Below are 26,762 nucleotides of genomic sequence, written 5' to 3' on the forward strand. Positions count from 1 at the left end.
GCGCCAAGGGCTGGCTCCGATGGAGTGGGGGGGGATCTGGGGCCTGAGGCTGCAGCCAAGGGTGGTCCGAGTGGGTGGCTCAAAGCCACTTGAACGCCTGTGACCCCAAGGAGTTCAGCAATTATTTGTTGTGACTCAGTTTCCTCATCTACAAAATGCGCAGTCTTGTTAGGCCAGTAGAAATAACAGTACATAGCATTCACGCTTCCCTGGTGGCGCAGTGGTTAAGAATCCGCCTGCCAATGCAGGGGACACGGGTTCGAACCCTGGTCCGGGATCCTACATGCCGCTGAGCAACTAAGCCTGTGCGCCACAACTACTGAGCCTGCGCTCTAGAGCCCGTGAGCCACAACTACTGAGCCCGCGTGCCACAACCACTGAAGCCCGCACGTCTAGAACCCGTGCTCCACAACAAGAGAAGCCACCGCAATGGGAAGCCTGCCCACTGCGACGAAAGAGTAGCCCCCGCTTGCGGCAACTAGAGAAAACCCGCGCCCAGCAACGAAGACCCAACACAGCCCAAAAAAATTAATTAATTTTTTAAAAGATTAACATGATAAATTTTTTTAAAAAGTACACGGCATTCAACAAATACTTCCCTCTCTCCCCTTGGAACGGCCAAGCCCCTCCCCCAGATTCCCGGGACGCGGGGACCGTAGCGTAATGACGTAAGAGGACGCAAAGATTCTCCCACCCTTATCTCCGTTTCCTAGGAAACGTGGACTCCGCGTTCAACTCCCCGTCGCTGCCCCCTTGACGTCACGGTCCGGACAGGAGGGCGGGGCGAGTGCTACCGACAGGGGCGGGGCGGCGCGGGCCGGCCGGGCTGTGCACCTGCGCCTCGGCGGTCCGCCTGGGGCATCATCCCCGGCCCGCCTGGCCCCGCCATGGCCAGGCCGCAGAGGACTCCGGCACGCAGTCCCGACAGCATCGTCGAGGTGAAGAGCAAAGTAAGGGCCCCTCCAGCCCCGGCTCCGGCCTCGGCCCTAGGCGCTTCCAATTCCCTCATTCTCCCCTTCCTGGCTCCTTGGTCCCCACCACCTTTTGCTCTCCTCCATCCTCCACGTCCCATTCTCCGGCTTTTCTTCTCGCTTTCCCCCATCCATCCTCCTTCCTTCTACTGCCGGCCTCAAGAGTCCCTCTGTGGCCTGGGTACCTGGAGGGCGGGGAGAAGACCTTGGACAGCGTCCCTTGTACTGGGTGCAAGGCTGCAGCTGTTGTGAAGCCCCCCTGTCTTTCTCACCCCTGCCACCTTCGGAACTGTGGTGAGAAAGGGCACGGACTCCACCCTAACCCCTCCCCGCCCCCCCCCACCCCGGCCTCCAGTTTGATGCCGAGTTCCGACGCTTCGCGCTGCCCCGCGCTTCGGTGAGCGGCTTCCAAGAGTTCTCTCGGTTGCTGCGTGCGGTACACCAGATCCCGGGCCTGGACGTGCTGCTTGGCTATACGGATGCTCACGGCAACCTACTGCCCCTCACCAACGACGACAGCCTGCACCGGGCCCTGGCCAGTGGGCCCCCGCCGCTGCGCCTGCTAGTGCAGAAGCGGGGTGAGGAGGATGGGGTACAGTGGGCAGCCTCTGTGGGGTAGGGTGACAGGGCAAGTCTACAAGGGTTAGTCCATGCCCAGTGTGCCCAGGCTTCACCCTCTGCAGTCCCTGCCCTTGGCCTGACCTCCAAATGGCAGGAAATAGCTATAGTGCCCCCTTCCTCAGGCCTTGGCCTGATGGAAAAGGGCCCAAATGGGAAAGCAGGGTCTCTGATCTCAGCGTCCCCCTCTCCTGCAGCAGAAGCTGATTCCAGTGGCCTGGCCTTTGCCTCCAACTCTCTGCAGCGGCGCAAGAAAGGGCTCCTACTTCGGCCAGTGGCACCCCTGCGCACGCGGCCACCCCTGCTAATCAGCCTGCCACAAGATTTCCGCCAGGTTTCTTCAGTCATAGATGTGGACCTACTGCCTGAGACCCACCGACGGGTGCGGCTGCATAAGCATGGTTCCGACCGCCCCCTGGGTTTCTACATCCGAGATGGCATGAGTGTGCGCGTAGCTCCCCAGGGCCTGGAACGGGTTCCAGGCATCTTCATCTCCCGCCTGGTACGAGGGGGCCTGGCTGAGAGTACAGGGCTGCTGGCAGTCAGTGATGAGATCCTCGAGGTCAATGGCATTGAGGTAGCTGGGAAGACCTTGGACCAAGTGACGGACATGATGGTCGCGAACAGCCACAACCTCATTGTCACTGTCAAGCCAGCTAATCAGCGCAATAATGTGGTGCGTGGGGCATCTGGGTGTCTGACAGGGCCTCCTTCTGCTGGGCCTGGGCCTGCTGAGCCTGATAGCGACGATGACAGCAGTGATCTGATCATTGAGAACCGCGAGCCTCCCTGTTCCAACGGGCTGTCTCAGGGGCCTCCATGCTGGGACCTGCGCCCAAGCCGCCTACTTCCTGATGCCCGCAGCTCTCTGCCCTCCCTGGATGATCAGGAGCAGGCCAGCTCTGGCTGGGGGAGTAGCATTCAAGGAGATGGTAGTGGCTTCAGCCTCTGACAGGCAAAGATGCAGCCCCTTGCCCTTCCAGGCAGCTGGGACATGGCAGGGACTTCCCCAGTGGGGTTTTTTAGCTTGCTCATGGGGCCCTCTCAGTCTGGGAAACATTAAAGGTTTTCTACAAATGCAGTTATGGTCCTTCTGTTTCCCAGCCCTAGCCTCCTCCTTGATCCCACAATCTTGCCTTCTGGCCTGGACATGAGGCAGGAGTGGAGGAGTGATAAGGGCAGCAGAGAAACCTTCCTGTAGTCAAGCAGCAGGAGGGACACCAGGCTTGGCATTTCTAGGGTAAGAAAAGCTCTTATGGAAACAAACCCCACTGTGTACAAAAGGTTTAATTTTGACAAAGGGGTTAAGAGGCTGGGATGGCCCTTCCACAGCCACCAGTGACTGGGAAGAGTGCTCTGGGGATACTGCCCATCCCACTGCTCCTGTCTTCGAACTCCACTCTATGATGGGGCCCAGTCCTGCCCTTTACAACCATGTAGCAATCCTCAGTGAGACCCCTGACTCTATCCCCATAAAAGGGCTCAGGCATCCATCTTCACAAAGACCTTGGGGCGGGAAAAGATCTTGATGGCCTCCTCTACCTGTACCAGCTTCCGGTCCAGCTCAGCACGATGGCTCTGGGCTCTCAGTGAATCTGCCCCAGCAGGCAGCAGCACCAGCTCACGCAGCAGCTGGCTCTGGCCTACAGGGGCCCCAGGAACAGTAAGTGCTGGGCAGGGGTGCCTGGTCCCCAGTGGGTTCCCCAGCCAGCTTCCTTTGGCCACATACTCACTCTGGAGCAGATTGCTCAGTGTCTCCAGCCGCTGGTTCTCAGGCATGCAAGTGTGGCCAGGGGGCATGGCCGGGTCTGGCTGGCTGTGCTGACGGGCCTCAGCCTCCTGCCGCCACAGATCCCTGCGCTCCAACAAGCTGCGATGCAACAGACTCAGGATTGATGATCCCAGGGCAGATGTTGGCTCCCACCCACCATAAGCGTCCCTTACCCTGGGTGTTGGGCAGTAGGACCTACTAATGGGGCACGTGACCCTTCTGTGTGGCGTTGTAGTGCTCCTGGGCCTGCCGTTGCTGCTCCAGCACCTGTGCCAGGACTCGCAGCGAGCGAGAATGCCGCCGGGGGGCCCTCTTGGCAGTGCGAGCATTGTGGGTAATGAAGTCCACACTTGGGCCTGGGCCCTGCAGGACATGGCAAGCATGATGAAGTAGACAGCACTGTGTTGTGCCCCTGAACCTCCCCAGGATCCCTGCCCTACCTCCCAGCCCTCACACATCCTCTCACCTTAGCATTGGGACCTGGTGGGGTTAGCTGGGGACTGGGGACACGGGGTGGTGGGAACCCAGGGCCGCAACGGGAATGTGCCCGCAGGAAGTGGGCAGGCTCTGTCCCAGAGGCAGGGCCGGGCTCCTGTAGGCCAAGGCATAGCAGAGGGATCAGTCAGGCTGAGGTCAGGGTCTCAAGCCATAAGACCAAGCCTCTGGCCCTCCTGCCTTTCAGGATCTTTCTCTATCACCAGTCCTCTGGGCCTGGCCTCCTTCATCTTGAAGGAGCACTTCTCCTCATCAGCATTTAAACATGTGTGTTTCTCACATCTTTAAGAAAACAAATACCCCTCCTTCTATCTCAGTCCTGGCTTCAGCCACCATTTCTTTTTTTCTTTCCTTCCTAGCCAAGATTTCTGGCTCTGTCCCCACCAAGGTCACCAACAACTGGTCTCCAAGCCCTCAAATCCAGGGTCACTTCCCTGGTCTCATCGTCCTCAGCCAGATCCTCAATAACTCCTGGGTCTCACTCCTGACATCCACACCTGATTCTCCATCTGCTTGCTGGACACATTCCCACTCCCTGCGAGTCCCACAAATACTTCTGATTCAACACATCCACATATGACCTTATTGTCTTTTCTCTCAATCCTGCCTCTCCGTCTCAGACCCGTGGATAGAGAAGTGGTGCCACTATCTACCCAAGACAAAATCCTACCACCATACATACCCCTGCCCCTGCCCTTCCCATTGTCCTCAGAAATAAACGTAAGAAGTGGATTATGTGGCCCTTTATGATGTGGGTACAGGTGGCTTCTTGGCCTAACCTCATGCTCTTCTTCCCTCACAGTGAATTGAAAACAGCATCCCCACTGCCCACACTCCCTCTGGTCTTAGGGCTTCTATCCGTGAGGTTCCATCTCTATAGAATGTTCTCCTCCATCCTCCCCTGGCCTAATTCCTACTTGCCCCTCAGAATCACCCAGCCATCATCACTTCTAAGAAAGCCCCCAGCCCCACTCTGCAGCAGAACCAGCTCTCTCTTAGTCTCCTGTTACCTTAGTTCCCTGCGGTTTTCCTTCCTCCTCATAACTCAGATCAGAGTACAATTGCCAAAAACATGGGCAATACTTCTGGCTGCCTGAGGCAGGTACCTGCAGCTGGGCCTTGACATGGGACTCCACTTTGTCATACTTGGGTGAGCGCCACAGAACCTTCAGGGGCCTGGACTGGTCCTGCTCCCGGCTGTGCTCCTGCTCACGGAAGCGCCTCTGGATCTCCCTGATCCGCCTCAGGTTCTCTTTCTCATGGTCTTTAGGGTCCTTCCCTGGGGAAAAGATGTTGCCAGGCTCTGCCCTACATAAAGCCCATGCAATCCAACTCACAACAGTGAACACACAGGCCCACACCCTGCCTCCCACAGAAAGATCTCCCTGACATCTCCATCTAAGTCCACCTCGTCACCTTGTTCCCTTCCTCACACAGTAATTATCTTCTTCTATTCCTGATGATTTTCTACATTTTTTATTGCGAAGTATACCATTAATCATCTTGCATATCATATTCACCACTTCACTTGTTTATTGTCTCTCATCTTGATTCGATGATGCTCTTCTCCAACCTTGTTTTCCTAGCACCTATAGGGCCTGGCACACAGTAGACACTCAACAAACAACCTTTCATTGATGCATGAATTCATGAAGCTGAGCTATGGGTTTTCTGGGGGATACCTCATCTAGTCCTCTCCTGCGAGGAAGAGGAGAGGACTTTTATAGTTGGGGAAACTAACACTCAGAGAGGTAAAGCCTGAGCCTTCCTCAGGGAAGGAGAAGCAGCTGCTTTTGATCTCAGCTTTGACTTCAGACTCGCCTCGTCCCTCCTGTCCAGAACTTACTCTTGGGAGAGGCCCCTGGGCCTAGGGAGATACCCCTGAGCTGCAGCACCACGCCACCCATGCCGCGCCGGCCACGCTCCAGGATTTCTCGGGCTCCGGGACCGATGCGGGGGCCGCGGGGAGGGGTGGCGTCTAGGTCGGGGTCCGGAGTCAGCAGGCCCAACTTCAGCGCGTTTCCCTCAAGGCGCCCTTGGGCTGAGAGAAGAGACGGGGCGGAGCGCGGAGTTCAGTGGTGGAGCTGGGCCCGACCCTTGCTCTGGCTTCGCCAGGGTGAGGCACCCCACAACTCACCCGAGGCCGGCCGCCGGTAGTAGTCAGGACAGAGCGTAGGGTCTGGGGGGATGGGCCCCGAGATGCGGGACGGACCCTCGCACATGCCGCCGTCGTCCTTCTGCAACAGTGCACCGAGGCCTGCCGGGCTATGCATCTCCGGCCCGAACCCCCTTCCTCAACCCAGTACCTCCTCCCTGGACCCGGGCCCTGACCCTAGCTGTGCCGCCCTGCCTGCGTTCCCGGCCCTCGCCCCGCCTCCCGACCCTGGCCTGCGCTCGCCACCTCCGCTCTCAGCCCACTTCCCTGCCCCGTTGGCAGCTCCTCACCCGGGCAGGGGACTCACCCAAGCAGTTTCACCGCCCACTGCCGCCACCCGACCTCTTTGCTGTTGCCAGGTAACAATGGTTTCCGTCCCTGAGGTCAGGGGCCAATGCCCCTGGCGCAAAGCCTTCTGGGGCTTGTAGTTCCAGCTGAGGGTGGGGCCAGACCGGCTGCCAGTTGCCCTTCGCAACCCGGCCCTTCTCCGGGGTCAGCTCACGGTCTACCAGTCTAGGGTCCGCCCTCCACCTCCCACCCCCCACGTCCCCCAAGCAATCGTCGAGGATGCGCTGATCCTCCGCAGCCATGGCCTCAGCAGGGGCTGAGAAGCGGCCAGGGGCCCAAGAGGGAACAGCCTTGGGGCAGTCACAGCTTACGGAGGTGCCTGGTGGCCATGCGCAGAATTCTGAGGTGACCATTAGGCGGTCTGGCCTTCAAACACTTGGCCACAGAGCTTTAGGAGACCAGCTTCTGTGCAATGACCCCCTAACTGCCACGACAGGCTCCACAGGCTGGGAGGGGCATGGGCTGGTGCCCTTCATCCATATTTGGTATCTAATGGCTGATCCCTGTATCCTTTGCCTGGCCATAGTGACCAGTTATCTATGTGTCACCTCTAGTGTCCAGTTATGGGAGATCAGTGCCTGGTGCCAGCCCATGAGGCCTGCCAAACCCAGGGTGAAGACAAGTGTCCAACAGGACCAGTCTCAGAGCCAAAGATCCAGGAGGAAAGACTCAAGCTGGAGGAAGAGAGGCACAAGCCAGAGGTGCAGGCACTAGAGGAGAGAGGCCCCAGGCCTATGGCCTCCATTGTGAGGACCAGTCATGGTCTGAAGAGGAAGCCAGTCAAGTGAGGGGGCTTTCAGAGGGAAGAAGCTGAAGGGCTGGGGAGGTGGAATGGGGGTGGATTCTGTAGGATTCCTAAATCGGGCATTCCTGCAGTGTACATGCTTATCCCCTGCCACCACCATCACTCCTCCCCTCTTCTGTCCCTCAAGAGCTCTGATGTAGGGAACATCCAGAGAGGGAGTCTCAAAGCCTTGTAAGGGACTGAACTCATGAGCTCTTGGCCCCTGTCCAGCCCCGGGCCTCACTGACCAGGAAAGGGACAAGAATCTGGGCCTGGGGTGGTAGGCAGACAGGGCTATTCCCTAGGACAGGGCACAGGAGACAAGGCTGGAGGCTGGCTCCTCAGGCCTTCTTGTCCCCTAGCCTCCCAGGACCTAGCCACCAAGCCCATCCTAGGGCTGAAGCTGAGCTGCCACAGGGGATGCCGCTGCAGAGGGAGGAGCGGGAGAGTAGCCAGAGTGAGCCCTCACCGTCTGCCAAACAGCACAAAAAAGCCAAGAAGCGCAAGAGTGTGGGAACCCCAGTGCTCCCTGTGGTGGCCAGCACAGTGTCTGCGCCCTCAGGGACCTTAGGACTGGAGCGTGAGTGGCATTCCCCGGGCCTTCCCTTTATCCCCCGCCTGCTGGACCCCTGACATGGCACAGCTTGGCGCTCCAGCCCCTGCCCTGCCCCGGGTCCTTGCAGGAAAGGCCCAGCGCCTGCGGCCCCTGTACCAGTACATCAACTATTGCAACCCTGAGCTGAACCAGGCAGGGGAGGGGGACAGGGAGGCCGAGGCTGAGGTGAAGCCTGAGTCGGAGCTGGCCCTCGTCCCCGAGGAGACAGGTGTGGAGCAACTGCAGGCCTTGCTGCCCACGGCAGGTGAGCTGGGCTCAGACCTCACTTTGCCCTGCCCCAATATGTTCATGACCCCCACCTACACTCTGGTTCCCCTGGGAGAGGAAGCTGGCAAGGAGCCTGGGGGTTTGCCCAGCCTGGGGGTCAGCGATTGCCTCAAGGCTGAGATGGACAAGTCAACTCAGGTGGACATCAACAAGATGCTAAGTGTCTGCGCTGCCCCACTTGTACCCCCACTCTCTCCTCAGTACAAGTGACTGTCCTGCCCCACTGGGGGCTCCCCTTCTCCCAAGCCTGAACCAGAGCAGCAGTCTATGGCCCTAGGCACTCAGGTGGAAGAGGGGATTCTGCCCCTGCCCCTACTTGGGACCTTGGGTTTGCTAAAAATAAACGTTTTTCCTTTTCTCAGACTGTGATTCCCCAAATAAGATGCCTGAAGAGGGAGCAGCTGGGAAGAAGGGTGGAGGATTCCCCAGTACAGTGAACTGGATTGCCCAAGAACTTGACAGAAATATAGATTCCTGGGCACTACCCCAGACCTAATTGAATCAGAATCTGCAGGGGCGGGGCCTGGTTCTGTGCATTTAAAACCTCCTCAGATGAACCTGAAGGTCAGACAAGATAACAGTGGGGATGGAAAGGCGGGTGGTAAGGAGGAACTTGGGGAAGAGAAAGGAAAAGGACTGTCAGATCATGGGAAGCGGGTGCTTGGCCTTGCTCCCTGTCTCCCAGGGAAGGGGCCTGCATTGATCTGACCTTGAGGGGACCAACACTTGGAATCCTCCTTCTGAGGTGGCAGAGTTCATTTGCCTGTCCCAAGAGGGGCAGCTCTCACAGCTGGACCAGACTTTGCCCCCAGAGTGGCCCCTGGTGACAGAGGAATTGGTGCCTTTTTCTGGCAGGCAAGGGGTGGTGGTGGAGGTGAATGTTCTCTTTGGACCCCTGTGGCTGAGCCACTGGATGACTGCGGCATCTCATCCTCAGGGGTCTCTGGGAAGAGGGGGCCAGTGCTGGCCATTTTGGAAAGCCCCCATCCTGCTGCCTCCTGGTCCTCTTGCGTGTCCCTCAGACATCGTAAACACAGGGAATTCCAGATTAAATGGATTTCTCCTCCCTCCAACCTGCTTTTCCTCCTGTTTCTCATCTACACAATTGTTCAAGCCAAAATCCTGATATCACCCCAGACCCCATCCTATTCTTTGCTCATTGACTCCTGCCAGCTAATCAGGCATCAAGGCAGGTGAATCTACCCTCTCAGACAGAGAATCTCTCGGACACCCCAGTCAGCACCCTTGCCTGGGACACTGTCATCTCCAGGTGAGAGCTCACTAGTCTCCCTGCCGGTGGGCCCTTGCCCCACCAACCCACCCAATGATTCTGCTACACACACTCCTGAACCCCTGATGGTGTTGCCCCCCCTCTAGCACCCTGCTCCTCTTACCCCAGCTACCGTAAAACTTTTTAGTGGCTTCCTGTAATTCCCTGACCAACTACACCTTTTCTTACCTTCCCTCTCAGCTTGTGGGGCTTCCCCTGCCTAAAATGCCTTTATTTCTTCACCCTCAACCTGGCTAGTATACGTGTACCCTTGAGGGCTCACGGCGCCTTGCTTCCTGCTGAGCCAGGCAGCACCCAGTGCTGTACTGCCCTGCATTGTAGCATCTACATGCTACTATCACTGTGGGTTATATAACTATTTTGGGGACTAGACTGTGAACTCCCCAAGGGCATGTGTCATTGCACCGCATCCACCTAACAGAGGGGCCCCATGAAAGGCACCAAGATAAGGAGACCAAGGTGGGGAGCCGAGGAAGCTGCAGAGAGGGACAGGTTAGGATCTGAAAGGCTGAGGCCATCCAAAGTCCAGGACCATATGGGGGGGCCCTGGAATAATGGCCTGGCCATCCAGGAAGGGAGGGGGTGGGCAGGCCCAGATGGAGGAAGTAGGAAGAAAATGGGCATAATCCCAGGCTCTTCCCTTCTTTAGGGGTCACTTGGATGCTCACTGGCCCCATGGCAAGGCCTCAGGGCAAGCCGTGGGGTCAGGACATTTATTCTTTTTGCCCACACTTCTCCCTGGGCAGTGACTTGACTGAGCTTCTACAGGGACCATGCAGACTGAAATGTTGTCCATAGGGATGAGCATGAATTCTCCAGGAATTTTAAAGGTAGAGGGCTCTTCAAGATAACTGAGTTTGATCTCCTGACTTTATGGCTGAGGAAGCAGAGGCCTGCAAAGGAGTGGCCTTGCATGAGACCACACCTTGGGGCCCAGGGAGGGCCTGCCCTTTCCTGAGCCCTGAAGATCTCTGAACCTGGGGGCTCTCCGGCTAAGGCCTGACGCAAGAAGGCTGAGCATCTGCTTTCTCTGTGTGGTCTCGAGGGCTGGAGGTGTCAGCCAGGCCAGCACTGATAAGGAAGATCTGTTCCTATCTCTTCACAGGTGACGTAGGAAATACTCAGTAACCACAGAAGAATCAGTCTGTTGCCCGGGCGCTTATTCACTTGACAGGCTTGTCTAAGCAGGGTGGGTGATAGTAGCCACAGAAAGGAACAAGACACCACTACCGCTCCTAGAAGCTCACTCTAAGTGTGCAATGCTGAGGCAGCATAATTCAAGGAGACGCGATACGGAAGGGCTGAGGACCAAAGCTGTGGCGCCACAGGTGGTGGGGGTGACTGCCACTTTGCCTGCAGGAGTGAAGAGGCAGCTCTCTAGCTGCTTCCGGAAGTAGAGAGTTGGGTGGCCTTCCAGTCAGAGGACATGCCAGGGATGAAGCCTCACTAGTGTGGAAGATGTCAGCCCCATGTAGGAGGGCCATTTAGCACGGCTGAAGCAGAGGCCTGGCTATCAGACCAGGCTGGGTGAGCCTGGGAGGCATAAGGAGGGGTGTAGGCAATGAGGGATCCTGGCCTGACATCTTGGAGAGGTTGCTTGGGCATTAGCGTGAAGGGCCGAATAAGGAAGGGAAAGACGGGATAGGGAGGCGAGGAGGCTGCTGCCATTGTCTGGGTGAGTGCAAGTCCTAGATTTGGTTGGGGGTTGGAAAATAAGCAACAGGTATTCTGGAAGTTCTCTTCTGCTTGCTGTAACAGAGAGGAAAAGCTAACTGTATTTTCATTGGCTTGGAAAAACTTTATTTTGACCCAAGGAAGATCCTGAGATTTGGGAAACAGGGCCTGGGAGGTGATGCTGACTTCCTCCAGGAGGGGGAGCTGCAGGACAAGCCTGGAACCAGTTGACTCTGTCACCTCTGGGAACCAGAACCCTGCTGGCTTCCTTGGGAACAGGCATCTGGGCCACTTCATGGTACCTCTCCTCCCCGGCACCAATCCAAGAGATACATGATGGTAAAGATGTCTGAGGGATGGCCATGGACCTAGGTTCTGCAGAGTACCAACAGAGGACCTGGGTCCTCAAGAGTAGCTCTGCCCTAAGCCCATGTACAGTCGGCCCCAGGACTTGGTCGGAATCCATCTTTGTAAACCAGAGGTTTTGTTGCAGAGTCCTATAAAACCTAAGTGCCACTGTGGGTCAATAACATGGCCCTTTCTTAAGTAAGAGCATCTGAGTCAGATGCAATGGATGCATGTGCTTTCTTGGTCAATACCCAAATTTAGGGGGGGTCTCAACATCCTATTAACACACTGAAGGATGACCTGGAGCTGAGCCGGGAGGAAGAGGGCAGCTTCTCCTTCTTCACCTCTACCAGCATCCTGCCTGGTGGGGTTCTCTCTACAGTCCACCTACTAGTTCAGGCCAGGCTGAGATTCCTGCTGTAGAGAGGAATGTAACCTGGATGAGGACCCGAGCGGGGAGGGGCAATGCCTGGGCACTCGAGAGTCTGAGATGCCACAAGCACTAAGGAAGGAGTAGTTCAGGGTCAGGCTCTGTAGTCAGAGGACCCTGACCAGGCTCCTAGCTCTGTCACTTATAACTTACAGGAGGCAAGTAACTTTGCCCCTCTCTGCTCTGAATAACGGGAATATTAATAGTAGTACCTCGTAGAGTGGTTTGGATATGAAACGGAATACACGTGAACCGTCTATCCCGGGGACCCCAGCATGCAATAAGTACACCCCAACACTAGCCACTGTTATTTTATCTCACAAAGACAAGGTCTGAAACCAGGACAATACAGGAAAATAGGCCTGGTGACTCCTATAAAGGGTGCCAGGAGGAAGAGGGAGCCCTCTCTGAGCCTTTCTCTTTCTGGTGAGGAGTCCACAGCAGGCCAGAAAAGAGGGAAGATTAGAGAAGGGGAAAGTTTGGTCCAGGCTTAATTCTGGCAGAGGAAACAAAGGAGTAGATGTGTCCTTTCCCACCGTCCTGCCCCACCTGCCCCTGACTGACAGGGTTAAAAGCCTCTTCCTGTGGGGAGAACAGGTTAGTAAAAGCAGAGCTGGAGACTGGCTGGCTAGGCCAGGCAGTGCTCGGCTACACCTTGGCTACACCCCGGCTACACCCCGGCTACAGTGCTTCCGAGGGGCAGCGCCTTCCTCAAGTTCACCCCGTCTAGCCTCCCTGGGGCCACTCCTCACCCCTCCTCTCCCAGGGCTCCTCTGGAGCCAACCCCTTGGTTTCAAGAACAGAACCCTTCCTGACCTCCAGCCCAGGGAGACCTCAAACTCTCCCACTGTCTCCCCTTAAACATCAGGCCTGATTGGCCCCCTGATGTCTTAAGTCCTGTTTGCTGAGGAAAGACTTCTTGGAGGGCTCCTGAGGGATTCAGCTGCAAGGGAATAAGCCAGGAGGTGAGGGCAGACAGTGGTAGGAGCCTGTGTGTTCCGCTAGATAGTGATGGATCCAGAGCAGGTCAGGGCTGCCATGGAGCCATGAGGAAAGAGAAAAATAGAAACAAATCTACAACAATCAACAAGCCTTTCATTATTAAAGAAACCCAATCTACCAAACAAACAACCAACAACCACATGTCATACTGTCAGACTTTCTGATTTATTAACATTTATCAGATGTCCCAGAGCTCTCCCTTGTCTCCTCTCTGCCAACTCAGGGGCCCTCTGCCTTAGGTCAACAGCCCCTGAGAGCTCATCTACTACAGAACCCCTCCTCCCTGTCAGGGAAGGGGCAGCCTGGAGGCCGGAAGGGCTTGGTCACATGGGAGCGAGGGCAGGTGCAGATCCCTGAGGGATGACTTCCTGCCCTCACCATTCCTGAGATGCCCCAGCCCAGGACGGGCATGGAAACAAGGCCTCTTGTCATTTCTCCTCAGGCCTGAGGAATCAAGCCAAGCTGGCTCCTTGCTGTGCTTTCTCATCCAGTTAAGACCACAAATAGGCCGATGAAGCCCCAAGTCAAGCCTTTGCTGGAACTGCTCACACACTGGGGGCAGCTCTGCCCTGTGCAGTGTGCCGGCCCTCTCAGCCATGGCAATAGGAACGGCACCGTCCCACCAGTCTGAGGAGTAAATGAGCACTGGAGGGGGCGTTCTCCTGGGGCCACCTTCGGATTCACCCGAATTCAACTCTGCCCAAGTTGATCTATCAAATAAAAGACACTGTGCTATAACCAAGCCCTCCCATCACAGCTCCTCCCTCGCCCTTTGCCCCATGGCAGGGAGCCCACGTGCAGGCTCACAGGTTATTCCGCTGGAGCGCCTCGCACAGGTTCTGGTTGGCGTCGGGCTCCTCCGTCAGCACCTCCACAGCCTCCCACTCCCCGGATCGGCTCGACCGTTTGATGGCATCCACCACGCTCTGCATGTAGAGCCCATCCTCGAATGAGGCGGCCATGGAGACGGGGGTGTGGTCCCATGTGCGGCGGTCCCCCTGCCCCTGGAAGGACTGGCGCAGGGCCTGCACCATGTAGACCATGCCCTTCAGGTAAAGCAGCGGGACATCCTGGGGCCCCTGCTCAGGGAGCCCCGTGCCCACAGCCAGCGAGTCCCTCAGCAGCAGCTCCTCTTGTGTGGCAGAGTTCTTCTGCCCGTAGAGGTCAGCTCCCCGGGCAACAAGGCGTCCCGCAGAGCCCACCACCATGACCTCGTGCACAAAGGCGCCTGGCATGTTGAAGTTGAGTGTTACTGTGCTGCACACACCCCCACCCATGAGCATCTGGAAGAAACAGAAGTCATCGCTGGTGACATGCCGGATGCCACGGATGGCTGCATTCTGCCTCACAAAGGTCTTGAGCAGCCCATGTACCTTCTCGGCTTTCTGGCCAGTCAGGTGGGTCAGCAGGTCCACAATGTAGGTGCCCATGGTGTGCAGGCCCCCACCGCCCATGAGCTCGTCACAGATCCACCCGTAGTTGGGGCTGAGCAGGCTGCCCGAGTAGATGCGGGCATCACAGATCATCACTGCACCCACGTAGTGCTCGGCAATCAGCTGCTTCATGCGCACGAAGGCAGGCAGGAAGCGTAGCACGTTCCCCACCAGGCTCATCAGCTGCGGGTAGTAGCGCGAGGCTGTCACCATCCGGAAGGCATCCACCGAGGTTGCTGCCTTCTCACAAACCACATTCTTCCCAATGCCTGAGAATAAAACACAGCAGGAAATCTCAAAGTTCCAAGGGGTTTACACTGGGAAAAGAAAACCCATTTCTGGAAGGCAGATGACTCAGGAAAGCCGTCTCTGAGACCAGGTGGTGACCTGGGACAAGAGGAAAGGTGATCAGCTTGGATGAAAATGGTACCCAGTGACTGGGACTAGAGAAAGAGTTATGGGCTCGAGAAAGAGAAGCAAATTCTTAAAGGAAAAATGAAAGGAGTAGAGGCAGAAGGTGCAAACCAGGAGTGGGAGGTAAAGAGAGGTGGCACAAAGGTAATTTTATGTGTCAACTAGGTTAGGTTATGGTGCCCACCAAATACTAGTCTAGACACTGCTAGGAAGACATCTTTAGATCTGATTAACATTTAAACCAGTAGACTTTGAGTAGAGCAGATTACCCTCCATAATGTGGGTAGGCCTCAACTCATCAGATGAAGACCTTGAGAAAAAAGACTGAAGTTCCCTGAAGAGGAAGGAATTCTGCCTCCAGACTGCCTTCAGACTCAAGTCTGCAACATCACCTCTTGCTGGAATTCAGATTTGCTCTGCAGATTTCAGATCTGTCAGCTCCTAAAATAGCATCAATCAATTTTTAGAAAATAAACCTCTACCTCCCTCTCTCACTCAATATACATCCTCCTGGTTCTGTTTATCTAGAGAACACTGCCTAATACAAGTGGGCTGGAGAGGTGGACATGCTTCTTGGACATGCTTATGTACCTTTATGCATTTATTAGATCATCAGCTTGGGGTAAGAAAATCAAATCTATATTCTAGGGGATGAGCTTAGCACTCTCAGTTGTAACTGCAGAAAGGGCTCTAAGATTCCTCGCAGATTGTCCTCTGAAAACACTGGTTCAACAAGTTAGTGTAGTCATAAGGCCCGAAAATGCTTGGCTCCAGTAGGAGGGCAAAGGGAGAGAAAACATCCTTTCTGTCTCATGCCTGTTCTGAGTACATCGCAGCTGGAATGCACCCAGAGAGCAAAACAAAGCTAGACAAAGCCCTGAAGAGAGAGACCAAGAGGACTGAGCAGCTCCCACACGAGGAAAAGGAAAGGATCAACACTCCTCCACATCATGAGATGAAAGCTCATGAGGGTACGAACAGCCACAAGACACCAACTCCTGGAGTGTTCCTGTGAGCTTGGGATGGTTCAAGCAGAAGAAAGTCTTATGCTAATATCTTCAACAGAAAACTTACAAAGCCCAAGAAGTCGTATGGACTGGACACACACAGGTTTTGGGGTACAGCAAGCTAGGGAAGGGTGAAGACATCCAGTTATTCCATTACTCATTCCACAGACACTGCCCTTGGGGTGCAACTCAAATCCCACTACCTCAATTCACCCAAGAAGTCATGGGTTTCTTGAGGGAACAAGCTCAAGGGTCTGGTACAGATGGCAGAATAAGGGAAGACTTCATGGGGGAGTGCCGCCAGGGTTATCTTTAAGGAAGCAGATGTTCCAGGGAGCATAATGGGGAAAGGACACCCAGGCAGGAAACTGCATGTGCAAAGGCACTGAGGAAAGGGCTGGGATTCCTAAAGTCCTGAGCGCACACCAGGAAACAGGTTGGAGAGTTTACACAGGGTCTATAAGAAACGTAGGAAATTGGATAGATAGTTGGTAGCATCACTCACAAAGACATCCAAGGTGGTGGGGTAGGTTTGGGGTTGGAATCCCAAACTGAGCTCTTGATACTCCCTTCCCTGAGTTTTCTCCATCTCAGTCAATGGCGATTCCATTCTCCCTGTTTCTCAAGCCAAAATTACGGATGTCACTCTCACATCCATCTCACTTTCAATCATCAGTAAATCCTGTTGGCTTAGCTTTCAAACTACATCCAGGATCTCACCAGTTCCTACTACCACCACTGCCACCTTCCTCATCCAAGTCACCACACTTTTTCACCTGGATTATTACAATGGTAACTTAACTGGTCTCCCTCAGTCTTTTTTTTTTTTAATAAATTAATTTTTAAAATTTATTTATTTTTGGCTGCGTTGGGTCTCTGTTGCTGTGCATGGGCTTTCTCCAGTTGCGGCGAGCAGGGGTTACTCTTTGTTGCGGTGCGCGGGCTTCTCATTGTGGTGGCTTCTCTTGTTGCGGAGCAAGGGCTCTAGGCGCGCAGGCTTCAGTAGTTGTGGCTCGCGGGCTCTAGAGCGCAGGCTCAGTAGTTGTGGCGCATGGGCTTAGTTGCTCCGCGGCATGTGGGATCTTCCGGGACCAGGGCTCGAACCCATGTCCCCTGCACTGGTAGGCGGATTCTTTACCACTGCACCACCAGGGAAGTCCAGCTTCTTCTTCTTTTTTTAATTTTTATTTAATTTTTTATTTTAATAAATAAAAAATATTTATTAATTTAGGCTGCGCTGGGTCCCAGTTGTGCACACGGGATCCTCGTTGTGGCCTGCGGGATCTTTTTTTTTAGTTGCAGCATGCGGACTTCTTAGTTGCAGCATGTGGACTTCTTAGTTGCAGCATGTGAACTCTTAGTTGTGGCATGCAGGATCTAGTTCCCTAACCAGGGGTTGAACCCGGGCCCCCCGCGATGCGAGCGCGGAGTCCCACCCACTGGACCACCAGGGAAGTCCCTGGGTGTAGCTTCTTCTGATGGACTTGGATTCTGTTCACACCGGCTCAGGAGGGGAACTTGTCTGGCCACCTTGCAACAGAAACAATGGGGCCCCAGGACAGCTGACTGCTCAGAAAGGGCCACTTATTGGTGCCAAACTCGAGCTTTGGAGCCACTTTGGGATTCAAATTCTGGTTCTCTCGCTTGGTTGCTGCATGACCTGGGACATTTCTAAACCTCTCTGGGCTTTGGTTTACTACACTGCAAAAGGAGAGTCACATCTACCATGCAGGGTAGAACAGTAAGTCAAATGAGGCAGTATATGTAAAGTGCTCAGCCCAGCACAGCTCTGTCAACGGTACATTTTATAACCATCACCATGGGAGAGACCCAGCAGATGTCATAAACACAGGAAAAAAAGGGTCCACTGTGACTCAGATTTTAAGACTCACACAGAAGCTACATTTTCCAGGCCAATAATATCAGTGTTCAATATTTTGAAAATTTAATTTTTAAAAAGAAGTTTAAAGATCAACATGAACATAGATGAGTTTTCTTATTCTATGTGCTGTTTATCAGGCCTCTCATAGCGTTAGGCCCAGACCAGTCCTTGGGAAGCTCACATCCTGACAAAGCCCACAGGAGATAATCTGGTGCCTTTGGCCAATCCTTCCAAGCTCCCCTCACTTCCTACCCTCTCCCCTGCCACCCTGACCCTCAAGAACCCCACAGAGCATTTGCCATCTGCACATATGGGATTCTCGGGCATGAACTCCCAGTGTTACAAAGCTCAGTGCTGCAGCAAGGAGGAACACTTGTAGATAGATCAGTAGCCTATGACCTAATTCAATCTCTTCACTTTACAAAACTCTTGAAATCTCCTGCTCTTCTCTAAACAGTAACGAAAGCTTTACAACAGGTACCGGCAGGACAACAGGAGAATGGCTAGCCAAGCGTTACATGCCCAAGGCGGGGAGCAGTGTGGAAAGGGCAGGGGGCCAAGGTAAGGGGAGAGGCCCTTGCACAGGGGTCCAGAGCTGGAGGGAGGCCCTGCAGGGAGAGTAGCCCCTAACTGCTATCACTATCTGCTCTTGGAGTGTCTCCAATGCTTCCCCACACTTGTGGGATTTTAGGATTAGGGACAGGAGAATCACAATACTGGGTGAGAATTTGGCCACTTGGCTGAAGCTCTGGCCAACCCAGAGGTTTCCTGCTACAACTATGCACAGCAGGGGTTGGGGTGGACACTGCAACGTGGGGAGGAGAGGAGATGGGCTGGGAGGAAAAGGACTCCTGTGGCTGCTGAGAGTTTGGTGGTGATAAAACTAGAGTAAGTAATATCTACTTCATGCCATGAGAGGTCAGGGAAGGGGAAGAGGCCTTCCTTCTTGAGCCTGAACAGTAAGAGAGCTTTTGAACTTGGGACCCAGTAGTATTATTAGTGTGGGAGCTAAAGGCCATCCTGAGTTAAACCAGGCTCCTGCAGGCCAGCTGCATGGGTCCTGTACCTTTAGGAAGACTGGTGTTGCCTTGAAAGACATGTTTATTTAAGTTTATCTAGCTTTCCTGTTAGGAAATCAACGAGATATTAGAGAAGCTGAAAACCACTTTTGTCTCCAGGGAATGGGGAAAGCATGGATGCCGAGTGCCATTAGCTCAGATCTTCTGGAGGCTGAACAAGTTCCAGACTGCAAGCCTCTCTCCAGCTCATGCTCCCCAGACGACCTAGGAGTAAAGTGCCCTGAGAAGCTGCCCCAAACCACCTCTTTGTTCCTTAGTAAAGCACCACAGGTTCACAGCTCTGGGACAACACCGCTGTTTCCCTCTCTAGAGGTGTGGGACTAGACAAATGATTTCAAACAGCAGGGAAGAGAAGCAGCCCCAGAAAAAGCACCACTTTTATGTTTTACAAAATCCATGGATCCTGCCTTTTTTATTTTTTTTAACAAAGAATGTTCTGCTACTTAGAAAAGTAAGTTTGAAAGCCACCAGACAGAATCACTGCTGCCCACAGCCCAGTCTCTCCTGGGTCACAAGCCCCTGTCGGCTCCCTGAGTCACACCAGCAGACTGGGCTTGCACCGGTAGAATTTGTGAACACTTCCATTCAACCAGTGTGCCAGGCCCTGTGCTAAGCTCAGAGGATACAACATCAGGCATGATCTCTACTTTCAGACAACTTACAGTTTAGTGGGAGAGAAAGCCATTAATCAAATTATCCTATGAATACATGTAGAACTGCACTTGTGATAAATGCAATGAAGATGATATTAATGTTAATATGAAAGATATAGCAGGGACCTGATCTGGACTGGGGGTCAGGGAAGGCATCCCAAGGGACTGGTGTTCTTAGGATTAAATTATCTGGGTCAGGCTGCTTGAGGAATGATCCCTTGTTATCTTAAGAGCCCATGGGGAAAGGATTGGCAAACCCAGCATTCTTCTAATGAAGCACACAAGTGCCAAGAACTGGGCACAGAAACTTACCTTTTAGTGACAGATTTAAGAAAACATTCAACTATGGCAAAAATGGTGGGGCACTTTGTACATTAAAATTTTTCTGAACCACTTCTAAATTGAGAAATAAAACATTAGAGTCCCTCCCTCTCCTTTAAGGAATTCATGGGAAAGCCACAAGGATGAAATCTGAGGTGGAAAAAAATGAAAAGTCAAACAAAAGTAGAAAATAAGACCCTGAGAAAACCATAATTCAAAAAGACACATGCACCCCAATGTTCATTGCAGCACTATTTACAATAGCCAGGACATGGAAACAACCTAAGTGTCCATCGACAGATGAATGGATAGAGAAGATGTGGTACATATACACAATGGAATATTACTCAGCCATAATAAGGAACGAAATAGGGTCATTTGTAGAGATGTGGATGGACCTAGACTGTCATACAGTGTGAAGTAAGTCAGAAAGAGAAAACCAAATATTGTATATTAATGCATACATGTGGAATCTAGAAAAATGGTACAGATGAACCTATTTGCAGCACAGGAACAGAGATGCATACATAAAGAACAGATGTGTGGACACAGCGGGGGAAGGGAGAGGATGGGATAAATTGGGAGATTAGGTTTGACATAAATACACTACCATGTGTAAACCAGATAGCTATTGGGAACCTGTGGTATAGCACAGGGAGCTCAGCTCGGTGCTCTGTGATGAGCTAGATGGGTGGGATGGGGGTGGGAGGGAGGTCCAAGAAGGAGCTCCTTCCAGAGCTTTACATTACAGGAGGAAAGAATGGGTCCTGCTTTTGAGGCATTAATTTAAGTACAGTCCTCCAGGGACTTCCCTGGTGGCGCAGTGGTTAAGAATCTGCCTGCCAATGCAGGGGACACGGGTTCGAGCCCTGGCCCAGGAAGATCCCACATGTCACAGAGCAACTAAGCCCGTGCGCCACAACTACTGAGCCTGTGCTCTAGAGTCCACGAGCCACAACTACTGAGCTCGTGTGCTGCAACTACTGAAGCCCGCACACCTAGAGCCCATGCTCCACAACAAGAGAAGCCACCACAATGAGAAGACCACGCACCATAACTAGAGAAAGCCCGCGCACAGCAACGAAGACCCAATGCGGCCATAAATAAATAAATAAATAAATAAATTTATATTTTTATATATATATAGATATAGATATAGATATATATATAGATAGATATAGATATATATAGTCCTCCAACCTACAGAAAAGTGTTCCACATTTGAGATGATTTAGAATGCTTAGTTTCATTTCTAAGCTACATTCAACTCAGTGAACACTTACCTAACGAACATCCAGAGGAGACGCCTACCATTTATTTTTGATGTGAATTTAAGTTAAACAAATCTGCTCTTCCATGTGGGACAACAGGAAAGGCTGGCTTTCCCTTGTAACGTGATGCCAGTGTCCTTCTTGGTCAGTTCTCGGAGGCAGTCATATATCATGCTGGAAAGGCTGAATGATACCTTCATTTCACAGGGGCCCACACAGGTTGAGAGGGACAGAAATAGGGTCAAAAGTGGGGTCTGATGTCAAGGTCAGTTTGGTGCTCTGCCTACAACAGTTCATGCACTCACACCAAGTCATTTGGGAAAACTGGAGGAGTTCTCATGGCCTCTTCCATATAAGTTAAAATTAAGTCAGAATTCTCACTAAAAAAGAAAAAAAAAAGAAAGCAAGCACACAGGGAGTCAACTTCATGGTCACAACAGGCTCAGTGACTCCTTTGGGGCCTAAGTGGGCAGTGCCTGAGGGCAGGTCCAGCTGACAAGGGCTCTCTCAGCCCAACCAAATTGGCACTGTGGTCATGTACCTGCAAGAACAGACCAAGGACCCTCATTCATACCCTCCTCCTTCCTGACAACAGAGATGTGGAGAAAAGGCTGATGGCCTTACTTCACTGAGGGCTGGGATACAAGACCCCAGAAGCTTCTGGTCATCCCTGTCCTTCCTGTTCATATTAAATGGCCCAAAGTCCAATGTTTTCCTGTACCAGGAAAACAGCAGGCTTGGGCCCAAAGAACTCTGGGGTTTCCTCTTTCTCCTTACACAGCTCAGAAATGGTCTCTGTGGGGACCCTAAAGTTCAAGAAGGCGACCAGAGACTCTAGAATTCTGCCTCTGCGGGGACCCTAAAGTTCAAGAAGGCGACCAGAGCCTCTAGAACTCTGCCTCTGCACACACCTGGCCTCACCAACCTGCATTCATGCCACAAGGAACGGTGAGAAGTCAAGTGACCATGGTAGCTTGACTCCCTTGAACCAGCCCTCTGTTAAAGTGTTGGCTTAAGTCTACTTCTAAACCCAATCTGGGAGTATTATCTGCCCTAAAAATCTAGGGCCAGTGAATAGCTCCAATGTCACACATCCTCAGAGAGAGCTCTCTGGAAAAGACAAACCATCTATAATTTTTGGCCAAAACTTACATGCCCTAAATCAACAACCAGACAGACTGCTATTCCTGCTCACTTCAATGAACACTTATCCTCTCCAACCCATTGGGCTAGAGGTGACAGACACCCGCTTATTCTCAGACTACGGGAGAGACAAGCAGCAGAGCCTTGGACCCTCCACCATGGTAGTGGCCAGAAGGAGTGGCAGTCAGCCTCATGGCATATCAGTTCCTGGACCCACAGATCTCTGACTGCATCAGACAGACACCTGGCTCCCATCACCTTATATAAAACAATTACTCTGTCAATTAATTATATGCTACCTGAATTGTTACTTGTCTTTTCTCATTTACCTTGCAATGTGTGTTACTTCTAGTCTCTTCAACTGGACTGTGAAATATGAAAGCAGAGACAGCTCCAATCCAACACTGCTCTGAATGTCAAGAATGACATCAGGACAGTGCCTAGCACACAGGAGACATTTTTTAAAAAACTGCTGGATGAATGTTTACTGGTTTGTTTTCCTATTAAATTAGATTCTGATTCTTATATAAGACAAAGAGAATAATTTTTCTACAGTTGACAGGAAAGAGAAGCCCAACAGGAACTGCAGGAGAACAGCTCACCAAGCCATGCCCAGCCAAGGGCAGGAGGTGGCCGAGCAAACTATTTCCGGAGGGAGCAGAGATGTGAGCAGGCTGATCTGTGGATCCTGTCAGGGAGACTCAGCGCTGTCAGAGAGCCTTCCCACCCTCTGGCATACAAAATTGCAAAGCTTGGTGGGAAGGGTGTGTGCTCAATCTAGTCAAGGACTGACAAAATATAAGAAATGGCAGCCTTGATACATATCCTCTTCTCCTTTCTGCGGTGCTGCGTGCCACAGAAATGGAAGAACAAATGCATCAATCACAACCAATTCCCCAGTGCCCAGGTCTTTGAACTCTGACTTCACAGAGGCAAACTTTACAATGCCTGAAATGTAATAATCTCTAGCCCCTGTGACAGGCCAACTCGAAAGACATTTGCTTAATTTTTGCTCAGGGATTTACGTATGGGAGGTGGGGAACGCTGCATGTCTCCCAGCCACTGGAGTATTTCCTCCCCCAGCCATAAGGCCTCCCAACGTGCCCTCCCTCGGCACTGCTTCAGGGATGAGTGCTGTCCCAGACCCAGGCCCAAGAAGGGCCACCCAGGCCCAGAGGAGAGCAGTGACACTCAAGGACCACCGAGAGGGAGGCGCAGCCTGCCCTTGCTATGGCCTGACTGTCCGTACCTAGAGCCTTCACAGATATCTGTCGGGTAAGCGGAGGGGGGATGTTGATGCACACCAGATCCACGTCTTGATGCAGCAAGACGTCATCGGTCCGGCTGGTATAGAAGGTGATGTTCATCTCCTCAGCAAGCTGCTTCGCCTCCTCCTCAGTCTTCCCCCACAGGGCCTCCACCGTGAACCCTTCTGCCCGCAGCAGTGGGACCAGAACCCGGGCAGAGCTGCCAGTCCCAAACACGCCCACTCCGGGAAGCATCTTCATGCTGGCTTCTCCGTTCACCAACTCATCTCCTCACAAGAGTCTCCAGCATGAGTACGACCATCCCACAGTCCTGGTCACACATGGCTCCTGGAACAGCAAGCAGGACACTGGCTGTTAGTTGAGGGCACACTCAGCTGAGGCTACTTTCTGGGCTGATTCGGAAGCAGCAAGTTCTCTGCCACAAAAGACAAATGAAATACTGCTCCAAAGTGAAACGCTGCAGAAGCTTCTCCCATGGAGACTTAAGGATATTAGCAATATCTATGTACTAGGAGGAGGAAAGATGAAAAATGAGTAAAGCTAGGTTCAAATTTCTGTTCTGTTACTTAATTTTCAGTGTGACTCTGGTCAAACCATTTAACCTCCAGGGCCTTAATTTGTACAAGTTCATGATTCTATGGTATTATATTACACAAAGAAAAAGAAGAAAAAGAAGAGTGTTATTATATTACAGTAAAAGACAAAAGAGAACTACTTAGGTGTTATACACGTTATAATTTAAAAGTTAATGGTAGCAAGCATAGGAAAATGTTCACTAGAAACCAAAAATACCAAAAAAAAATTCCAACTACCAAACTGGCAGCAGCAGCAGCAATAACAAGGATATTTAGAATGAAATTTTTTAAAAAATTTATGTTTTATTTATTTTTGGCTGCATTGGATCTTCATTGCAGTGCGTGGGCTTCTCATTGTGGGGCTCGGTAGTTGTGGCGCACAGGCTTAGCTGCTCCGCGGCATGTGGGATCTTCCTGGACCAGGGATCGAACCCGCGTCTGCTGCATTCACAGGCGGATTCTTAACGACTGCGCCACCAGGGAAGCCCAGAATGAAATTTTTTATATAAAAATATCCATGCTAACGTTGACTAAGATAGTGAAAAATTTGGAAATGAGATAGATGTTCAATAACAGTAGTGGGTTAGATTAATAACACTACGGAGCCACTGAAAATCATGAGTAGAAGGCCCTCAGTGACCTGAAAGACATCACCATGTATTCACTGAAAAGGCAGAAAACAATATGTGAAGCATGATAACAATTTTATTTAAAACAAAACCAAAAAAAGCACAAAAGGTGTATGTATGTATAAGAATATACAAGGATATCTCTATCAATAACCATACTCCCTACAGAGGACATAACAGAAGGACCTGAATTTAATAATTATTACTCAAATTGTTGGGATTGTGGATGATTTTTGTTTTCTGAACTTTGCCAAATTTTCTACAATGAATGTTTCTTACTTATTATGGAGCTTTTCCTTCTGATCACAAGGGTTTATAAAATGAAATAAAGAACGAGACCAAACAAAAGTCTGCTTGGAAACCACAATGAGATTTAGGTGTGTGCAGGGTATCAGGTTTCTCCACACAGCACTCCCTCAGCTAAACCAGTGGTCCCCACTCTAGCTGTGTATACGGTCACTGGTGACCCCAGACCCACTGAATCAGACTGTGGGGATGAGGCTATGTCACCATCACTTTCTTTTTCTTTTGGTTCTTATTTTATTGTGGTAAAATACACATAAAATTTACTATCTTAACCATTTTTAAGTGTACAGTTCGTGGTATTACGTACATTCATACCGTTATGTAACCATCACCATCATCTACTTCCAAAACTCTTTTCACATTGCAAAACTGAAACTCTGTCCCCGTTAAACAATAACTTCTTATTTCAACCCCTCCCCCCAGCCCCTGGCAACCACCATGTCTCTATGAATCTGACTACTGTAGGTACCTTATATAAGTGGAATCTTATAGCATTTGTCCTTTTGTGACTGGCTTATTTCACTTAGCATGTCCTCAAGGTTCATCCATGGTGTAGCTTATGTCAGAATTTCCTCCCTTTTTGAGGTTGAATAATATTCCATTGTATGTATATACCATATTTTGCTTATGCATTCATCTGTACATGAACACCTGGATAGCTTCCACATCTTAGCTACTATGAATAATGCTGTTATGAACATGGGTGTACAAATACTTCTTCCAGACTCTGCTTCCAATTCTTTTGGGTATATACCCAGAGGTGGAATTGCTGGATCATATGGTAAATCTGTTTTTAATTTTTTGAGGAACTGCCATACTGTTTTCCACAGGTCCTGTACCATTTTATTTAGTTATTATTATTTTTAAATTATTTATTTATTTATTTAGGCCAAGCCACGCAGCTTGTGGGATCTTAGTTCTGCGACCAGGGATTGAACCCGGGCCCACGGCAGTGGAAGTGCCAAGTCCTAATCACTAAACCACCAGGGAACTCCCAAGGTCCTGTACCATTTTAAATAATAATTTTACAAACACCTTACAGTCCCTTAGTCTACCAATTATCTTTAAAAAAAATCTACTTTCTGCAAATCACAATTTTTTTATTATTATTATTTTTCTTAAAAATTAATTAATTAATTAATTTATTTTGGGCTTTGTTGGGTCTTCGTTTCTGTGCGAGGGCTTTCTCTCTAGTTGTGGCAAGTGGGGGCCACTCTTCATCACAGTGCGCGGGCCTCTCCAGCCGCGGAGCACAGGCTCCAGACGCGCAGGCTCAGCAGTTGTGGCTCATGGGCCTAGCTGCTCCGCGGCATGTGGGATCCTCCCAGACCAGGGCTCGAACCCGTGTCCCCTGCATTGGCAGGCAGACTCTCAACCACTGCGCCACCAGGGAAGCCCCAAATCACAATTTTTAAAAAGTTGTATCCAAATGTTGGATATCCAAATGCTGTTCTACTTTCATCCACGTACCATTGCTTCACTTGCATCTCCTCACAGATCAGTCAACCTATTTGTCAGTTTAATGGAGACATGGCATTCCTTTTGTAAATCCCTAATAATTAACTACTTCCTTCCCCAACTGTGAGCACTAGCGACATATACATCTCTTCCTTCCCCATCCATGACATCCTCCCACCTTTCTGGTCATTTCTGAGCGCTACTTTCAGGCTCCCCTGCTCTTATCCTCAGCTCCTTCAATGTTGAGCTTCTTGAGGTTGTCAGAGGTGTTCTCTTTTCTTCTTGCTCCACATATTCTTTGTACTACTCATGTCCCAGGCTTTAATCAGTATACCAGTGACTTCCAAATCTGCAGCACAAGCCCCACTTTCTCTCCAGAGCCTCACACTCATATATTCTAAGCTCCACAAAACCCACACGACCAAACCTGAACAGAAGCAGTAAAGTAAGATGGTGAGAACACACAAAGTGAAGGCATCCAGGACATCTGGGGTCAAATTCTGGCCTCACCACTTCCTAGCTGAATGCAATGTTTTTCATGGGAAAAGCAGGT

General features: G+C 51.6%; 4 protein-coding genes across 12 annotated transcripts in view; 2 read left to right on the plus strand and 2 right to left on the minus strand.

Moving 5' to 3' along the window:
* The first annotated feature begins 827 nt into the window (after positions 1-827).
* PARD6A (par-6 family cell polarity regulator alpha) lies at positions 828-2,719 on the plus strand. 2 transcript variants are annotated; one of them, XM_082439736.1, is made up of 3 exons: positions 828-950; positions 1,327-1,549; positions 1,787-2,719. In XM_082439736.1, exons 1-3 carry the CDS (start codon positions 888-890, stop codon positions 2,539-2,541), a joined length of 1,041 nt encoding a protein of 346 aa, XP_082295862.1. In that variant the 5' UTR covers positions 828-887; the 3' UTR covers positions 2,542-2,719. The 2 variants fall into 2 exon arrangements, with proteins under 2 accessions (XP_082295862.1, XP_082295863.1); XM_082439737.1 differs by having other exon boundaries at positions 1,790-2,719.
* Positions 2,720-2,858: 139 nt separating this feature from the next.
* ENKD1 (enkurin domain containing 1) lies at positions 2,859-6,391 on the minus strand. 4 transcript variants are annotated; one of them, XM_082439713.1, is made up of 7 exons: positions 6,318-6,391; positions 5,993-6,092; positions 5,702-5,896; positions 4,962-5,134; positions 3,827-3,952; positions 3,560-3,723; positions 2,859-3,459 (listed from the first exon to the last, which is right to left on the minus strand). In XM_082439713.1, the coding sequence occupies exons 2-7, from the start codon at positions 6,075-6,077 to the stop codon at positions 3,072-3,074; spliced, it is 1,131 nt and encodes a 376-aa protein (XP_082295839.1). In that variant the 5' UTR covers positions 6,078-6,092; positions 6,318-6,391; the 3' UTR covers positions 2,859-3,071. The 4 variants fall into 4 exon arrangements, with proteins under 4 accessions (XP_082295839.1, XP_082295840.1, XP_082295841.1 ...); XM_082439714.1 differs by lacking the exon at positions 6,318-6,391 and having other exon boundaries at positions 2,859-3,232; positions 3,323-3,459; positions 5,993-6,311; XM_082439715.1 differs by lacking the exons at positions 3,827-3,952; positions 6,318-6,391 and having other exon boundaries at positions 2,859-3,232; positions 3,323-3,459; positions 5,993-6,311.
* Positions 6,392-6,586: 195 nt separating this feature from the next.
* LOC309649575 (uncharacterized protein C16orf86) lies at positions 6,587-12,844 on the plus strand. Its single transcript, XM_082439767.1, is given in 5 exon segments — positions 6,587-6,703; positions 6,913-7,142; positions 7,488-7,491; positions 7,494-7,722; positions 7,799-12,844. Coding segments are annotated over 5 exon segments (1,005 nt in total). The 5' UTR covers positions 6,587-6,598; the 3' UTR covers positions 8,236-12,844.
* A 72-nt stretch (positions 12,845-12,916) lies between these two features.
* GFOD2 (Gfo/Idh/MocA-like oxidoreductase domain containing 2) overlaps positions 12,917-26,762 on the minus strand; it is a 38,432-nt gene continuing 24,586 nt past the window's right edge. For 2 of the 5 annotated variants that reach the window (XM_082439717.1, XM_082439716.1), the window contains 2 exons: positions 23,223-23,568; positions 12,917-14,472 (listed from right to left, as the gene is read on the minus strand). In XM_082439717.1, coding sequence (XP_082295843.1) covers positions 13,574-14,472; positions 23,223-23,481 — 1,158 coding nt within the window. In that variant the 5' untranslated portion in view covers positions 23,482-23,568 and the 3' untranslated portion in view covers positions 12,917-13,573. The remainder of the gene's footprint in view (positions 14,473-23,222; positions 23,569-26,762) is intronic. The other 3 variants (XM_082439719.1, XM_082439720.1, XM_082439718.1) reach the window with 2 other exon arrangements.

Source organism: Balaenoptera physalus (genome assembly GCF_965194825.1).
Source record: "Balaenoptera physalus genome assembly, chromosome: 19".
Classification (NCBI taxonomy): domain Eukaryota; kingdom Metazoa; phylum Chordata; class Mammalia; order Artiodactyla; family Balaenopteridae; genus Balaenoptera; species Balaenoptera physalus.

Excerpts from the sequence above, each read along its gene's own strand:
- PARD6A (XM_082439736.1), top strand. The coding sequence starts at position 888 with ATGGCCAGGCCGCAGAGGACTCCGGCACGCAGTCCCGACAGCATCGTC. Across the intron at positions 951-1,326 it reads TCGTCGAGGTGAAGAGCAAA|TTTGATGCCGAGTTCCGACG; the intron begins GTAAGGGCCCCT and ends CCCGGCCTCCAG. Across the intron at positions 1,550-1,786 it reads CCTGCTAGTGCAGAAGCGGG|CAGAAGCTGATTCCAGTGGC; the intron begins GTGAGGAGGATG and ends CCTCTCCTGCAG.
- ENKD1 (XM_082439712.1), bottom strand. The coding sequence starts at position 6,128 with ATGCATAGCCCGGCAGGCCTCGGTGCACTGTTGCAGAAGGACGACGGC. Across the intron at positions 3,724-3,826 it reads CACCAGGTCCCAATGCTAAG|GGCCCAGGCCCAAGTGTGGA; the intron begins GTGAGAGGATGT and ends CATGTCCTGCAG. Across the intron at positions 3,460-3,559 it reads AAGGGTCACGTGCCCCATTA|CTTGTTGGAGCGCAGGGATC; the intron begins GTAGGTCCTACT and ends GTTGCATCGCAG.